The sequence below is a fragment of the Nicotiana tabacum genome, unplaced genomic scaffold, assembly GCF_000715075.1.
Source record: "Nicotiana tabacum cultivar K326 unplaced genomic scaffold, ASM71507v2 Un00026, whole genome shotgun sequence".
Taxonomy (NCBI): domain Eukaryota; kingdom Viridiplantae; phylum Streptophyta; class Magnoliopsida; order Solanales; family Solanaceae; genus Nicotiana; species Nicotiana tabacum.
The window spans coordinates 488,348-507,143 of record NW_027438264.1 but is presented as its reverse complement, the minus strand read 5'-3'; the positions used below and the strand labels follow the sequence as shown (position 1 = coordinate 507,143).

Genomic DNA, 18,796 nt, shown 5'->3' with positions numbered 1-18,796 from the left:
AATAGATAATGACAAGGAAAAATGTTTAAACAATTTAATAAGATAAAATGACTATGAAAATGAAACAAATAGTATGTCACATTTAATGACACCAAATAATTGCAAATAATATCTCGTGGAATCAAAACATAATTTCTTTCAACTTTATGAAAATCACAACAATTAATCGACGACAACTATGGCCATAAATCAATATCAACAAGGGCACTACCGAGGTACCGCCTCGTAGTCCAAATCATAAATAAATTCACAATATCTCATTTCCTTCTCTCACCGCGGGAACCTTCACAATTTATTTGAAAGAAAATATTTTTTCCGAAATAGCATCCCGCGTTTTAGCCATCCTTATCACACCGCATGACTTCTAGTAGTTCCCCCTACTAGCCACGCGTATCAAGCCACCCTTATCTCACCGCATGTGTTTCAATACCCAGACCTTATACCACCGCATGCGTATCAATATCACAATATATCACAATTTGTACCTCAAGTGCTCAAATAATGTAACTTGCCAAAATAATTCATCAATAATATGTTTTCACAATAAAGAGCTCACGGCTCATGCCAAAATAAATTATCAATAATATTTTTCCATAATAAAGAGCTCACGGCTCCATCACAATGAGTACAAAAATCTTACAAAATATTCAAGAATAAATAATTCAGGAAAATAATATTTTAAAATATTTAATACGTTGCTTCAATATCAAATTTAAAATGTCAAATACTTCATATTAATAATGTTTAATTTAAAGAAAATCACCCTTCAAATAATACACAGAATAAAAGAAAACTTAACAGGTATAACAATTAACAGGAAAAAGGTCAAACAAATTTAAGGTATATATCTTAGATCAGTGATGAAGAATATAACAAGATAAAATAATTTAATAAATGCGCAACAATGATCTACACAATTTAAAAATATAATCTTTTACATTTAACCCGTGTACACACTCATCACCTCGTGTACACGATTTTCAACACATTTCAATAATCACATTAATATCAATTATAGGAGAAATTTTCCCCACACAAGGTTAGACAAGTCATTTACCTCGACTTGCTCCAATTTAACCAAGTAGTATGCTTTTTCTTCGATTTTCCGATTCCGATCGACTCGTATCTAGTCAAAATTAATTCGATATAGTTAACAAAAATTATAGAATCAATTCCATAAGAAAATACTATATTTTTCAATAAAATCTGAAATTAACTCAAAAATTGCCTGTGGGACCCACGTCTCGGAACTCGACAAAAGTTACAAAATCCGAAAGTCCATTCAACCACGAGTCTAACCATACCAATTTTATCGAAACCCGACCCCAACTCAACCCTCAAAACTTCAAATATTATTTTCAAATCCCTAAGTTCCAACCCCGATTGTGCGAATGCAGCAAAGGGCAGAAACTTCAGTTATTTCTTCCAAGTCCAAATTTGATCCGTTAACCATTCGAAACTCACCCGAGGCCCCCGGGACCTCAACCAAATGTACCAACAAGTCCTAAAATATCATACGAACTTAGTCGAGCCTTCAAATCGCATCCAACAATACTAAAACACGAATCACACATAGATTCAAGCCTAATGAACTTTGAAATTTTTAATTTCTACAAATGACTCCGGAACCTCTCAAATCACGTCCGATTTATCTTGAATTTTGTGCACAAGTCATAAATGACATAACGGAGGTACTCAAATTTTCAGAATCGTATTTCGACCCCGATATCAAAAAGTCAACCCCTCGGTTAAACTTTTCAAAAATTCAACTTTCGGTATTTCAAGCTTAATTCTACTACGGACTTTCAAATAAAATTCTGATCACGCTCCTAAGTCCAAAATCACCATACGGAGCTGTTGGAATCATCAAAATTCTATTCCGGGGTCGTTTGCACATAATTCGACATCCGATCACTATTTGACTTTAAACTTTTAATTTTTCATCAAAATTCCATATCTCGGGCTAGGGACCTTGGAATTTGATTCTGGGCATACGCCCAAGTCCCAATTCACAATACGAACCTACCGGAACTGTTAAAATACTGAGCCGAGTCCGTTTGTTCAAAATGTTTACCAAAGTCAACACAGTTGAGTTTTAAAGCTCTAATTCATATTTTAATCCATTTTTCACATAAAAACTTTCTAAAAAATTTTACGGACTGCGCACGCAAATCGAAAAATATTAAATAGTATTTTTTGAGGTCTTAGAACACAGAATTAATTATTAAATTTAAAGATGACATTTTGGGTCATCACAGTTGATCTCTACTGAATAGACATCAACTATTTTCTGCTTGATTAATTAGTTACTTGTTACATTTGTTCCTTAGTATAATCACACTTTTGAACTCTGATTGACTCGACTGAATAACAATCTTGGTGAATTTAGTGGGTAGTTAACACAAGTCTCTGTGGGTTTGACACTCGACTTATCATTTTATTAATTGTACGACCACATATACTTGCGTGTGCGTTTGAGAGCAACAACCGGTATATATATTACTTCTTCTCGTCTTCATGAATATATAATTATTCTTTGAATGATAAAGAATTACCAATATACATTACTTACACTATATATTAATGAATAAATCTCTGATAAATTTATGATGAATTATACAAGATCTAAAATTCTATCCCAGCAAGCTTTTGGAGTTGAATCCATTTTTATTCATGGATAGAAAATTATTCAGTTGAATTTCTTCATTATTCGTACAAAACATAAAAGAAAAATAAACTTAGAACAGATAAAGGAAAACACTAAAATCAACCGAAAAATCGAATGCATTACATGGATTTGTCTAATCCGTTGCAATTGAACAATAATGTCCCAATTGCATGTAGCCTAATGAAAACATTGTTTTTCAGGAAAATAAAAAAGATGGTGTCCACAGCTACAACACCACCAGCAATCACTGCAATCATCGTCGGTATAACATGTTCTCCCACAAGTATTAAGTTGTGGCAATAGTCTCTCTTCTTGAGTCCTGAAGTATTAGGATCTATATCCCGTCGAGCGTTCGCTAAAATTCAATTACATTGTCAAAAACTATGTTATGGTTGGTATAAGATGGAATGCTTACATTCAAACAATAAAGTTTAGCAAAACCTATATATCAATGCGTAGATATGAAATTAATTTTATAATATTGGAAATATGTACCTAGACTATACATAATAACGCAAATAAAAATATAGAATTGTAATATAGAGTAAGAAAAATGGAATCTTAATAGTGGATGCCATGACAAGAACAACGAATATGAAGCATGAGAATATCATGCTAGAAATGAAATGACTCATCTTAAAAGTGTAATATGTGAGCATGTCATTACTTCTAAAAAGCCGTAATTTATAAACCTTCCTAATTAATATTTATGGTAATAAACAAAGACTCTAGCTTGTATAATAGTTATTTCTTTTTTATGCAATTTCCTTACTATTTCTTTAATTTTTTTGTGATTAAGTCTAACTCGATCGGGCTGATCTCTCTTTTTAAATAATTGGTTTATGATTTAAAATCCCTTCCTAGCTCTTACATATTTCCTAATGATGAACATTACATTAAAGAATTAGTTAAAAGGAGACAATTTTACTATATAGTTATGTAGTAAATTGTGGTTTCAAAATTGCTTAAATTAAAAATAAAGAGTAGACTTGTATACGATTAAAATCAGGCCCATCCGGTTTTACTGTTTGACCAAGACCGGGGGTTTGCATCGAAGGAAGGTCTCATAACGGAATAGGCCATATCACGACGGTAAGGTACCGAACTCAGAACCGAGGTACCTGTCGAGATCGAGGCTAGCAGCAATCGAAACCAAATGTGACAAACATCGAGCAAGATCGGAGATAGCATAATAACAGAAAGGCAAGATATCCGTGGCTGACCGAGGATCATAGCATAAATCACGGTGACTGGTCGAGGATCATGGCATAAATTTCGGAACGGATCAAACCAGAAGGTTAATTAGCTAATCATGGGGTTTCTTTCTGTAATTAGAATTGTACCATAAGTGAAACTCCTCTACTATATAAAGGGGGATTCTAATCATTTGTAGGACATATTTTTGACAGACATAAAAAGCAATACAATTCTCTTTATTGTTCTCACCATTGTTATTCATCTTGCTATACTTTCAAAGTTCTTGCACCAATCAGTTCGAGAGTATCCAAACTCGAGGGCTGAGTTTCATTCTAACACTGGTTTGTTTTACTTTATTGTTAATTTCTATTGCTTATCTTCACATTTATCAATTGGTACGAGGTAAAATCACGTGTCCTTAGAACCATATTATAAGTTTAATTGTTATCCATTTTTAAGGGTAAGCAGTTTGGCGCCCGCCGTGGGGCTAAGGATAATAGTGATTGCTTAATACTAATTTCAATAACACACACTGCTTTACACTTGTTCTCGTAAGAATCTTTGTTTTCAGGACAAACATGCCAAACTCACAAGTAGCACCTACACATGGTGACAACAACCTTGGATTTCACGGGGAAAATGACAACATAGCCGCCTCAGGAATCGAGGTGCCTCAGGCCGACCTCGAGGGAGCACCAATTGCAAATCCCGTCGATGTCAGTTCACATGTCGCCCTAAATGCAAATTTGGGCATTGTAGTATACACAGGGAAGTTCGATTAGGTCATTGAGGTACACAGGGCGGAGAAGATGGTGGAGTTAGCCTCCAATTAATATTCGAAATGTTACATGCTCAACAGGCCGCTATAGCACAACTACAAAATTAACACCGAACACCGGGTAGGATTGAACCAGAAGTCGTTCAAAGGACCGAGCCTGTACCGAAAAGGTCGAATGCCAATGAATCGGGGACTGACCCTGCGATTATGAAAATGTTCAAGGAGCTCACTAAACGGATTGAATCGGGAGAAAAGAAAATCGAGGCAAATGACAAGAAAGTAGAGACATATAATTCCCGGGTTAACCAAATACCGGGGGCGCCGCCGAAGAAATTCCAAATGCCAGAAATTCCTAAGTACAACGGGACCACTGACCCTATTGAGCATGTCACTTCTTATACATGCGCAATAAAGGGAAATGACTTAGAAGACGATGAGATTGAATCTGTTCTACTGAAGAAATTTGGAAAAATCTTGTCGAAAGGAGTAATGATATGATACAATAATTTGCCGCCTAATTCTATCGATCCCTTTGCCATGCTTGCAGACTCCTTCGTAAAAGTACATGCCGGAGCAATAAAGGTCGCGACTAAAAAATCAGACCTCTTCAAGGTGAAACAAAAAAGATAACGAAATGTTGAGGGAATTCGTATCTCGGTTTCAAATGGAACACATGGAACTACCACCGGTCACAGACGATTGGGTTGTTCAGGCCTTTACTCAAGGTTTGAACGGACGAAGTTCGGTGGCATCATGACAGCTAAAGCAGAATTTAATTGAATATCCTGTGGTAACCTGGGCCGATGTACATAATCAGTACTAGTCGAAGATCAGGGTCGAGGATGATCAATTGGAGACCCCTTCCGATTCTGCTTATCCAAACAGGCATGTCGGCAGAACTCAAAGGGATATCGACAGAGAACCCCGGTCAAGCAGAGATCGGTATCTACCATACAACGCAGATCGTAGAAACAACGGCCCAAGACGCAATCCCATCTGAAATGATCGAAGGAACGATCGAAGACAGAGCTCTCGAGGGCTCATGAGCAAACATGGCTTCGATAAATATGCCAATCCCACAGAAGCACCACGATTGTCAGAATACAACTACAGCGTCGACGCATCAGATATTGTGTCAGCCATTGGGAGAATCAAAGATACTAGATGGCCCAGACCCGTACAAACCGATCCATCCCAAAGGAACCCCAATCAAATATGCAAATACCATGGTACACATGGTCATAAAACCGAAGACTGTAGACAATTAAGGGAGGAGGTGGCCCGTCTATTCAACGAGGGTCACCTTCGAGAATTCTTAAGCGACTGAGCTAAAAACCATTTCAGAGACAGAGACGCAAATAGAAAGAACAAGCAGGAAGAACCACAACACGTGATTCACATGATCGTTGGTGGGGTCGATGTTCCACAAGGGCACGTGTTCAAACGCACTAAAGTATCAATCACCAGAGAAAAACGAACTCGGGACTATGTGCTAGAAGGCACTTTATCATTCAATAATGAGGAAGCAGAAGGGATTTCACAACCCCACAATGACGCTTTGGTAATCTCTATCCTTATGAATAAAATTTAGGTTAAACGTGTTTTAATTAATCCAGGAAGTTCAGCCAATATTATTCGATCGAGGGTCGTGGAGCAGCTCGGCCTACAAGATCAGATCGTACCCGTAGCTCAGATTCTCAATGGCTTTAACATGGCAAGCGAAACAACCAAAGGTGAAATCATCCTACCAGTAAATGTAGCCATAATTATTCAAGAAACAAAGTTCCATGTGATCGAAGGCGATTTGAGATACAACACACTGCTCGGAAGACCCTGGATTCATAATATCAAGGCGGTCCCCTCAACCCTTCACCAAATGCTGAAGTTCCCAACACCGGATGGAGTAAAAACGGTGTATGGGGAACATCATGCTTCCAAAGAGATGTTCGTGGTCGACAAAGTGATACCGGTATCGGCACTTTCGTCAACAAAAGGATTGGAGTCCAAAGGAAAATAGGGAGCTAAATAGCAACCACATCTACCAGCCTCGACTCAATCGGAGAAGCAGGGAACGGACGAGGACGATGGTTATTGGATCCCTCGATCCTTCATAATCCCAGAGGATTCCGATGCCACCAAATCGATGGTCGAGGAGCTGGAACAAGTCATACTGATCGAGTATCTACCCGATCAAAAGGTATACCTGGGTACAGGGTTAACCCCCGAGCTTAGGGAAAAACTCATTAAATTTCCTATCGATAATATGGATTGTTTTGCTTGGTCCCACATAGATATGACAGGGATCCACCGGAAATGGCTACACGTCGACTAAGCTTGGACCCGAAGTTTCGCCCAGTAAAATAAAAGAGAAGACCCTAGTTCAAGGTAAAACATGCATTCATCAAGGACGAGGTAACCAAACTTCTCAAAATAGGGTCCATTCGGGAGGTAAAATATCCCGAGTGGTTAGCAAACGTAGTCGTAGTCCCTAAAAAGGGAAATAAACTTAGGATGTGCGTAGACTATAAAGATTTAAACAGAGCATGTCTTAAAGACTCTTTTCCTCTGCTGAATATCGATCGCATGATCGATGCCACGGCCAGCCACGAGATCCTTAGTTTCCTCGATGCCTACTCCGGGTACAATCAAATACAAATGAACCCGGAGGATCAGGGAAAGACTTCGCTCATCACTAAGTACGGCACCTATTGTTATAATGTAATGCCGTTTGGACTACAAAATGCTGGTGCCACCTATCAACGCTTAGTAAATCAAATGTTAGAAGAACGAATAGGTAAGTCAGTGGAAGTTTATATTGACGATATGCTAGTTATGTCCCTGCCAGCAGAGGACCATTTGACACATTTGCATAAGATCTTCGATATACTAAGGAAATACAATATGAAACTCAACCCGGAGAAATGTGCATTCGGGGTCAGCTCGGGCAAGTTCCTCGGCTTTATGGTATCAAATCGGGGTATCGAAATCAACCCCGATAAGATCGAGGCAATCGAAGACATCACAGTCGTGGATAATGTTAAGGTCGTACAAAGCCTAACAGGGCGCATAGCCTCCCTAAGCCGATTCATCTCGAGGTCTTCAGATAGAAGTCACAGGTTCTTCTTACTGCTCAAAAAGAACAACAATTTTGCATGGACCCCGGAATGCCACCAAGCATTGGAAGAACTAAAGCGGTACCTCTCGAGCCCGCCACTGCTTCATACTCTGAAAGCAGACGAGCAACTATACTTGTACTTAGCAGTCTCGAAAATCACGGTAAGTGGGGTCCTAGTTCGAGAAGAGCAAGGTTCGCAATTTCCTATTTATTATGTTAGTTGAACTCTAGGTGAGGTCGAGACCGGTACCCACACTTAGAAAAATTAGCATTTGCCTTAATAAGCGCTTCTAGGAAATTAAAATCATATTTTTAGTGTCACCCGATCTGTGTGGTGACTACTTATCCCCTTCACAATATTTACATAAACCCGAACTTTCGGGCCGATTGGCCAAATGGGCCGTCGAGATCAGTGGTTACGATATCGAGTATCGACCCTGAACAACCATCAAGTCTCAAATCTTAGCGGACTTCATGGCCGACTTTACACCCGCCCTCATACCTGAGGTCGAAAGGGAATTGTTATTAAAATCAGGTACATCATCGGGGGTGTGGACCCTCTTCACAGACGGCGCTTCGAACATGAATGGGTCCGGGCTACGCATCGTTTTGAAGCCGCCCACGGGTAATACAATTAGACAAGCTATTAAAACTTCCAAGTTAACTAATAATGAGGCCGAGTATGAGACCACAATTGCAGGTCTTGAGCTAGCTAAAGGTTTGGGAGCAGAAGTCATCGAAGCCAAATGTGACTCCCTGCTTGTGGTAAACCAAGTCAACAGAACTTTCGAGGTCCGAGAAGATCGAATGCAAAGGTACTTGGAAAAATTACAGGTGACTCTACATTGGTTTAAATAATGGACCTTACAGCATGTACCTCAAGAATAAAATGGTGAAGCCGATGCCCTTGCAAATTTGAGTTCATCAATCGAAGACAGTGAGATTAACTCGGCGACTGTCGTACAACTTTCAAGGTCAGTAATCGAAGAAGGCCACGCCAAAATCAGCTCCACAAGTCAGACCTTGGATTGGAGGAACAAATATATCGAGTACCTAAAGAACGGGAAGCTTTCATCGAATCCTAAAAAATCGAGGACTCTACGTACGAAGGCCGCACGATTCACATTGGCCGAAGATGGAACACTATATAGAAGGATGTTCGATGGACCATTGGAGATATGTTTGGGACCAGAAAATACCGACTACGTCTTATGAGAAATCCACGAGGGCACCTACAAAAATTATTCTGGTGCCGAATCATTGGTTCACAAAGTCAACAGAGCTGGATACTATTGGGTCGATATGGAAAAGGATACAAAAGAGTTTGTTTAAAAGTGCGACAAATGTCAAAGGTATGCGCCGATGATTCACCAGCCTGGAGAACAACTCCACTCAGTCTTATCCCCATAACCATTCATGAAGTGGGGAATGGATATCGTTGGCCCTCTTCCATCGGCCCCAGGTAAAGCTAAATTTATTTTGTTTATGACTGACTATTTATCTAAGTGGGTTGAAGCACAGGCTTTCGAGAAAATTAGAGAGAAAGAAGTCGTAAACTTCATCTGGGATCACACTATATGCCGATTCGGGATGCCTGCCGAGATCGTATGCGACAATGGAAAGCAATTCATCGGCAGCAAAGTAACAAAATTTCTCCAAGATCACAAAATAAAGAGGATCTTATCAATGCCATATCATCCTAGTGGGAACGGACAGGCCGAATCGACAAACAAAACCATTATTCAAAATCTAAAGAAAAGATTGGACGACGCTAAGGGAAAATGGAGAGAAATATTGCCCGAAATCCTTTGGGAGTATCGAACGACGTCAAAATCCAGTACGGGGGCAACACCATTTTCTTTAGTATACGGCGCCGAAGCTCTGATCCCGGTTGATGTTGGGGAACCCAGCGTCAGGTTTCGATATGCAACTGTAGAGTCAAATCACGAGGCTATGAATACAAGCCTCTAATTGCTAGATGAAAAATGGGAAGCCGACCTCGTTCGAATGGCCGCACAGAAACAGCGGATCGAAAGGTACTACAATCGAAGAACCAATCTTCGACACTTCAAAATCGGGGACTTGATTCTGAGGAAGGTCACCCTCAATACTCGAGACCCAAATGAAGGAAAACTTGGTCCGAACTAGGAGGGACCATATCAGGTCCTCGACATTGTTGGAAAAGGATCCTACAAACTTGGCACTATGAACAGCGAACAATTACCAAACAATTGGAACATATCACTCCTCAAACGATATTATTGCTAAGGTATGACCTTCTCCATTTTCGTTTATATTTTATACTAACCATTTGCAGATGTTTGATCGAAGGCATCAAAGGATTCTTCAAACGTAGTCTTTAGGTATGAAAGCACGTGTTGCACTCTTTTTCCCTTAGACAGGTTTTTATCCCAAATGGGTTTTTCCGGCGAGGTTTTTAACGAGGCAACCAATGTTCGTGCTAACTTAGAGCAATTCAATAGTATCCGAGACTCCTTTACAATCAACCTCGAATATTGGGGGCATCACCCTCGGATAGTTACAATGAAAATACTTCGCGTCAACAGGGTCTCGATAGTAAATTTTGTAGAGGACCAAACAGTCAAATAAACCATGTTTGTGTAGATTACTCGAGCCCTAATGGAAAAATATGTACACATGTATAATTTATTGGAAGAAGTATTTTTCCTTACCAGATGCTACATGCTTTAGAAAAATTTATACTTTACAATTTCATACTTATGATCTATGGTGGAAACTGGCTTAAGGGCCAATCACAACTGAAGTTCAAACAATTTACCCGATACTCGGGGACTGCTGTACAAAAAATCGACATGATCGAATTACTAAACCTCGAGATCGTAAGACCTTAAAAAGGCAATCCTCGATTTTATAGGCCATGGCCACCCCACTCGGGGACTGATACTTTGAACAAGTTCTAAGTATAACAAGGGAACAAGCCCAAAAGGCGAATCCCAAGTTAAAGGCTACGGCCAAATCAACACGGTTCGGAGACGTCCGATTTCCGTTATTAAACAAGCATTCGAATATTTTCACAAATTGGTTAAAAAAGGCTACCCTCGGCTAAATTTCTAAGGGTCTCGATAATATCGACCCTCGAAAACCCTAATGGATACAAAGGTGCTCGAACTCTCGAACAAATTCTTTATTTTATACGAAGGCATTACAAAACAAAGGGTCTCGATAATATCGACCCTTGAAAATCCTAATGGATACGGAACCGTTCGAACTCTCGAGCAAATCCTTTATTTAATATTAAGGCATAACAGAATTTATATAACGATAAACTTTTCAAGCCGAAAAGGGGGAGGAAGCCATTTGTTTTTTGCTATGGCTGTATCGGCCTAATTCAAGAGCCTAAAGGGCTAGTTTATTTTTGAGAAATCATACTCACTCAATTAAAACCTAAGGGTCACCCTATTCCGAGTTCGATCAAGTACTCACTCAAATATAAAAACTACACTAGTTCGGCTTCGACCAAATTGCCTAAACCTCGAACTTATGAACAAAATTTTCACAAGGCATAAATGAAATAAAGACAAGTCGGAAAGAAAAGAGATTTTTATATATATGAGAATATTTACAAGGTTCGATTAGGATCCTAGACAAAAGATCAAAAGTAAAAAATCCTAAGGTTCATGATCTTCTCCGGGGGAAGCTTCTTCTCCATCGAGGTCCTCCCCATTCTCGGACCCGCTATTGCTGCCATCATCATCATCTTCATCGGAAGTGGCCAGCACTCCAGCTTCAGCTTCATGCTCTCTATCCTTTATTATCTCGTTGGTAAGATCGAAACCTCGAGCGTGGATTTCCTCAAGGGTTTCCCTCCGAGATTGGCATTTGGCAAGTTCGGCAATCCAATATGATCAAGTTTGAGCGGTCTCGGCTGCCTCTCTTGCTTGGACTTGAGCGGCTTCAGCATCGATCCGGTAGACGGCCACGATCGCATCTGCCTCGGCCTTTGCCTTTTCGGCTTCAGATTTGGCCTTGGCAAGTTCGTAAGCTAACCGAGCCTCGAGCTCCTCTATTTTCCTTGCTTGAGTCAAGATCTTCTCATTCATACCTTGAAGCTGACTTTCGACTGATGATAATTGGGCTCGAGCAGTCTCTTTTTCTGCAGCGAAGCGGACCATACCTTGTTTCCACCCCAAGGACTCCTCCTTTATCATATCTACCTCCTCTCCGAATTGCTCGATCCTCTCGATCTTCTACGGCAGCTGTGAGATTGAAATGTTAGCCACCGTTCCTGAATCGAGCCCATGAGCTTTTAAGATTTTCATTACCTGCTCGATCAGGTCGGTCTGATATTTGTGAGTCGTGGCCAACTCGGTCGGAGGTCCGTGATTTGTTCTTCTTTTTGCTTGTTGGGAAGGTTGAGGGTATTCCTCTCATCGGTAAGCCTTTGAATGTCGGCCTCGTACCGACTCAGCTCGGCTCGAGACCGAGAAAATGCTTCCCGATGAGGCGCTGAAGCCTACGCCGAAAAAAAAAAGTTAGAAAGAGAAAAATAAACACAAAGGTAATACCAACAAGGGGAGTTAAGGCTTACCCTATTTAGAGTTTGATGCGCTTCATTGAAAAGGTTCGATGCCTCACCCAAGTCCTTCCTCGAGACTTCCAAGTCACTCGGGCCGGTAGCATCTTCGACCCCAGTAAAGTAATCGCGGAAGGGATCCTCCCTTCCGTGGGCTCCTTAGATGGAGAGGGTCTTCAAGGCCCGAGCCTCTTGAATCATCTCCTCAGAAAATGAGGGGAGTAGCGGGGAGCCTCCAATTTCTATTGCCCAAAGTGAATCACTTGGGGCATTCCCCTCATCTCGAAGGGCCTCGATAGTCGTACCCACCGTTGTCTCAGTGTGATGGGAGGCATCTTCGATCCTCGATGACTCGGGGACTTCGCCCAAGTCTCTTCCCGAGACTCTCTCATCTCGAGACTGAGTCTCTGCAACCTTCACCGATTCAGTGGCCTTTGGGGCCTCGGTGCTAATTCTCACTCGGGCCACCAGCCCGGATCATCTTCTTCCAATACTTCATATTCCTCCCTTAGACGCCGAATAGACTCTTTGGTTAGGAGGATGATGTTCTTCCTCGACTTGCGAGCCTTCTTCTTCTTAGGTTCTGGATCCTGAGAGGGTGAGGATTTTTTCCTTTTCTTGTCCTTTGCCAGTTTCGGTGCCGGGATCTAAGTCTCCCCCTCACCAGATAAAGGCATCATAACAGCATCTTTGTCAAGGCCTATATGAAAAGAAATTAAGTGAGAAATGCCTTGACAAAACCATCAAAGACATGGAAAAGGGGCTTACATTCATGAGTTTTGGCCTCCCATTGGCCCTTTGATAAATTGCGCCACGAGCGCTCAGCGTACATAGAGGTCGAGGCCAGGTCTCGAACCCAGCTTTTGAGGTTAGGAATTGCACCGGGCACCCAAGAAACCGCTACATCACGGAAAGGGATATCGATAAGAAGAAGCAAAGGGGAAAAACAACAAATAAGAAATAACAGTGGGATTGTACTTACGCTTCATATTCCATTTCTCAGTAAATGGCATCTTCTAGGACGGGATTAGGTCAGAAGTCCTCACCTGAACGAACCGGCCCATCCAGCCTCGGTCCTTGTCCTCATCTATGCTCGAGAACATCACTTTGGTGGCCCGACATTGGAGTTTTATTAGCCCACCTCGATAGAGGCGGGAGCTATATAACCTAATGAGGTGGTCGAGGGTGAAAGGCATCCCCTCGACTTTGCTCACGAAGAATCAGAGCAGAATAACTATTCACCAAAAAGAAGGATGGATTTGGCCTAGGGTTATTTGATACTGTCGAAAAAATCAATGACGACGGGGTCGAGGGGGCCCGGCGTGAAAGGGTGAGTGTAAATACTTAAAAACCCTTCCACATGGGTGGTAATGTCTTCTTCCGGGGTCGGGATCACTACTTCTTTGCCTTTCCAATTGCAGTCTTTCTTTACCTGCTTAAGGTACCCTTCAGCTATCGATCATATATACCTCGACATTGGCTCACATCGACCAGGAATCGACGAGGCTTTATCGGTCTTGAAGTCAGAAGTGAGAACATACACCCCGGGAACACACTCTTCAGGCCGTGGTTCCACCGGTGTTTTGTCGCTGGCCGGCCGTGATGAAGAAGCGTTTTCCTTTTGAGGAACAGTTTTTTATGTTTTTGCCATTTTTGTATGGGTTTGAAGTTAAAAATAGATGGAGATGATAAGATTTGGTGTTTTGAGAAGATGGTAGCAGTGAAAATCGTAGATTTGCATATGAAGGAGTTAGAAGATATAAACATCTTTGGAGATTAGAAATCTGAAAGTAAAAGTTCGAAAAGATGGAGAGAGCGGCTATTTATAAATTTCACAACGATGGTTCAATATTGGCGGTGGCTGACCATCAACTGACGCGCATTTAATGTCTTGGTAACTGTACATACGGGACGTTTAAGTCACTTCCGTCGCTTACATCAAAAGGATGACGTCATGACAGGTCGAGGTAGAAAATCGAAGGCTCAATTCGTTTCTTGTCATTACACTCCAAAAAAACGAGGTGACTATCTGTATACAGTTAAAACCAGGCCCATCCGATTTTACTGTTTGACCAAGATCGGGGGTTTACATCGAAGGACGGTCTCGTAATGAAATAGGCCATATCACGAGGGTAAGGTACCGAGCTCAGAACCGAGGTACCGATCGAGATCGAGGCTAGTAGCGATCGAAGCCAAATGTGACAGACATCGAGCAAGATCGGAGATAGCACAATAACAGAAAGGCAAGATATATGTGGCTGACCGAGGATCATAGCGTAAATCTCGGTGACTGGTCAAGAATCATGGCGTAAATTTCAGAACGGATCAAACCAGAAACGGTTAATTAGCTAATCATGGGGTTTCTTTCTGTAATTAGAATTGTACCATAAGTGAAACTCCTCTACTATATAAAGGGGGGTTCTAATTATTTGTAGGACACGTTTTTTACAGACATAAAAAGCAATACAATTCTCTTTATTGTTCTCACCATTGTTATTCAGGTTGCTATACTTTCAAAGTTCTTGCACCAATCAGTTCGAGGGTGTCTAAACTCGAGGGCTGAGTTTCATTCTAACACTGATTTGCTTTACTTTATTGTTAATTTCTATTACTCATCTTCACATTTATCAATTGGTATTAGCTGAAATCACGTGTCCTTAGAACCATATTATAAGTTTAATTGTTATCTAATTTTAAGGGTAAACAACACCAAATTCTAAATTCATTATTTTTGAGGATGCATGTGAAATTTAAAGATGAATTGGATCATCGCATTTTGTATTTTTATATGATTACCAAAGTACACTAAGAATAAAAGAAACATAAACTCAATTAGATTCTTTAGTTTGGGTTTGCTCACAGACCGGAAAATAAGTTAAAATTTTGAATATAAACTTTCCACGTAAAAACATGAAATGTCACCTATAAGTTTTCTATTAATTATAGAATGAGGTAAATAAAAACTTATATATAAAAATGACTTATGTGATCAAGTCAAGTCAATTCTTTTGTAATAAAATATACGTGGTGAAAGTGGGAACCCCAATTAAGAATATTTACTTGACTTGACTTGATTTTAGATCCGTACTTTGATGAAAGATGCTCGTACGAATTAATGTGGAACTCGATTTATTTTTTAAAATTGAATATTAGTTTGGATTGTGTTATTATTTTGAGGACATCAACGACGCAGTGTATTATAATGGATCTGTAGCATTGTCCCATTTGAATATGCAACCTAAAGTTAAAGCACGGGCGGAGCTAGAAACCCGAGTACGGATTCGATCAAACTCAATAGTTTTTGTTCAAACAGTGTATTTGTATTAAAAAATTCATTAAATATATACACAAATTTTAAATTTAAAACTTGTTTATTAGCACTTGAAGTCATTCTTTTAAAATCCAGAACCCATAAAGTTAAAATCTTAGCTCCGCTCCCTGATCTGGCTCAGTTCAATTCAATTTTTCTTCCACAAATTCAAAAATTAAAAATAATCCATATAATTAAAACACATTTCTATCAATAAGTAAATTAGTAATGGTGCTATATTTCAGCAACCCTAACTAAAAAAATGGACTTCACTATATTTTAGATACGTTATTAATGAAAAATACTTGACACTAAGTTTCATATCAAATTACTTTCTATTTCAGTACAACAGTAATGAATTCATTATAAGTCCAGCTAGATTATGAGTTGATTCTTAAATTTGACATTTGCTAGTTGGTTTTTCTACACATCTACGTGAAGTTATAGAATGCTTAAATATACAAACAAAAGATGCTCATTAATTCCTTTCAAGCAACAATTTTGCACAACAATATTATGATTGAAACCATCCAACTATATATTTTTCTTCACAACTCTTTTTCATAGAGGAGAAGAAAACAAATGGCTTTCCACAAAGAGTACCTTGATTTGTTCTTAGTCCCAACTGGCCTAATTATTATGTTTGGTTATCATCTCTACTTGCTCTACAAATACTTCTATGTTCCTCATACTACTGTTATGGGCTTTGAAAACAATGACAAAAGAGCTTGGGTTGAAAAAATTATGCTGGTAAGTGGTAACTACCAATTTATCTCTCAATATTATGTTGCAAAAATGCTTTGAAATAACATTTTCAATTACCATTGAGGAGTGTGATGAAATGGATCGGATCCATCTCCCCTTATTTAGAGGTCTCGTCTTATTTAAAATATTACCGATGATCATCAATTTATTGTCTTATTTTGGTTCTTTACGATTACGCTATTAGTGTCATGTTCTTCATAATTTTTAGAGTTTTAGCCTCCATAGTCAATGGCGGGGCTAAAGGTAAGGAAGGCGGTTCAATTAAATCTCGTCTTGGATATCACGTTGTGCGAGTAGGTTAATATTTTGAAGGAAAAATATTATATTTATGAACTATTGAAAAAGTAAATGCACGAAGAAATCAAGAAAATTCAACAGCTAATATATATATGAATATATGAACATTTAACCTTACATACCCTGTTTAATTTTCTGGCGAATGAACCCCCTTTCGCCACCCTGGCTCCACCCATGAACGAGTGAAGCCTCTAGGTATAACATTTTTGGCATTTTTTGGATCCCTTGTTTGGACGTTCCTGCCTCTGCCACTGTCTCTCAATTATTTTTCTCAAAAGTATTTTGAAACAACGTCTCTTTTATATTTATTTTATGGAATATTGCAGGCTGATAAAAAGAATATTGATACAGCTCTAACTGTTTTAGGATCCAGCCTCAATGGAGCAACATTCTTGGCATCAATTTCACTGAGTTTAAGTTTCCTCATTGGAGCATGGATGGCAAATAATAGTGTATTTAGCAGTGAATTAATATATGGTGACACAAGATTAGAAACCATGTCCATTAAGTTCATAAGCCTTCTACTCTGCTTCTTGCTCGCCTTTGCATGCTTTGTTCAATCGTCGAGATGCTTTATTCATGCAAATTACCTAATTAGCACGCCCGATACTGATATTCCAATAAGCTACGTTGAATTAGCGGTGATTAGAGGAGGTGATTTTTGGTCATTAGGACTTAGAGCACTTTATTTTGCTACACCTTTGTTGCTATGGTTTTTTGGTCCAATTCCTATGTTTGTTACTTCAATAGGGATGGTTTTCCTCTTACATTACCTTGACAAAAACACGAAGCAATTGCATTGTTATCGATCTTCTGCAAAAGGAAAACAACCATACAAGAGACTCGAGGAAACAACAAGTAGCTAGGGAAGCTATATCGAGCATTTTGTTATGTGAAATTTGGTTGTGTGAGAGATGTGGCCCTGAAGCTTGTCAAGATCTTGATCATATAATAGAATGAGCCATGCATTTAAGATTGTACAAATATGATTTTTATTCTATGGTTTTATGAAGTAATGTAAATAATTGGTTGTACCTAAGGCATATTTTCTAACATGTACTTGCCATGTACTTGGTATAGGAAAAGCTCGTTCATTGAAACAAAAAAAAAAGGTTCTATTTGTTATTTTTCATTATATATTGATCGTAGCAAGAAATGAAGCAGTGGCAGATCCAGAATTTATTCATACATTACAAGGTTCTACTTAATATTTGATTCCGATACTCCTACAAAAAAATCATCATCAAGTACCAACCACTAACCCTGGCATATTCTATCTAACTAGAGATAGATATTATTTAAAGGGAAAACTACCCTCTATAGCCTTCAAAATTTTAATAGCCCATATTTTTTTTCACTTACATGAAATGGCCTTTCGGTCCAAACATATTATATCTAATAGTCCGAAATATCTTTTTGTATTTTTTTGTATAGTGGCAGTCTATTTTGTATATTTTTTGTATAGTGACAGTCTATTTTGTATAATGACAGTCTATTTAGTATATATTTAGTATAGTGACAGTCTATTTTGTATATATTTTATATTATGACAGTCTAGTGTATATAAATTGTATAGTGACAGACTATTTAGTATATTTTTGTATAGTGACAGTCTATTTTGTATATATTTTGTATAGTGACAGTCTATTTATATAAATTGTATAGTGACGGTCTATTTTAATATATTTTTTGTATAGTGAGAGTCTATTTAGTATATACATTACATAAAATTTGTATATAGAGTGCATCGTGCATCTTGCAATGTATCCATAATATATCATTAATATATCCCGAGCGCTTTTGTGCATTCAAAGTGTATAGACTGTTCTACAATGTATAAATTTTGTATATATAAAGTGTATCGTGCATTTTACTACGTAGTGATGTAGTAAAATGTATACATGAAAGATTTTCTAGAATTTAATATTGTGTTAAAAATTACAATGATGATAGTTATTGACAATTTATATCTATTATATAGTATTTATTTGAATGTACATTTACGTTCTTTGTACGTAAAGGGGTATTTAATTTAAAGAGTGAAGAACATATTATTGTGTATTAAATAAATAAATAAATAAATAAATAAATAAATAAATAAACCCATGAAA

The 18,796-nt window shown here is 38.7% G+C and overlaps 1 protein-coding gene across 1 annotated transcript; it reads left to right on the top strand.

Moving 5' to 3' along the window:
* The first annotated feature begins 16,166 nt into the window (after positions 1 to 16,166).
* Positions 16,167 to 17,900, top strand: LOC107773441 (uncharacterized). The gene is made up of 2 exons (XM_016592861.2): positions 16,167 to 16,373; positions 17,012 to 17,900. The coding sequence occupies exons 1-2, from the start codon at positions 16,206 to 16,208 to the stop codon at positions 17,549 to 17,551; spliced, it is 708 nt and encodes a 235-aa protein (XP_016448347.1). The 5' UTR covers positions 16,167 to 16,205; the 3' UTR covers positions 17,552 to 17,900.
* Positions 17,901 to 18,796: the final 896 nt, after the last annotated feature.

Coding starts and splice junctions, on each gene's coding strand:
- LOC107773441 (XM_016592861.2), top strand. CDS start 16,206: ATGGCTTTCCACAAAGAGTACCTTGATTTGTTCTTAGTCCCAACTGGC. Junction 16,374..17,011: donor GGGTTGAAAAAATTATGCTG/GTAAGTGGTAAC, acceptor GGAATATTGCAG/GCTGATAAAAAGAATATTGA.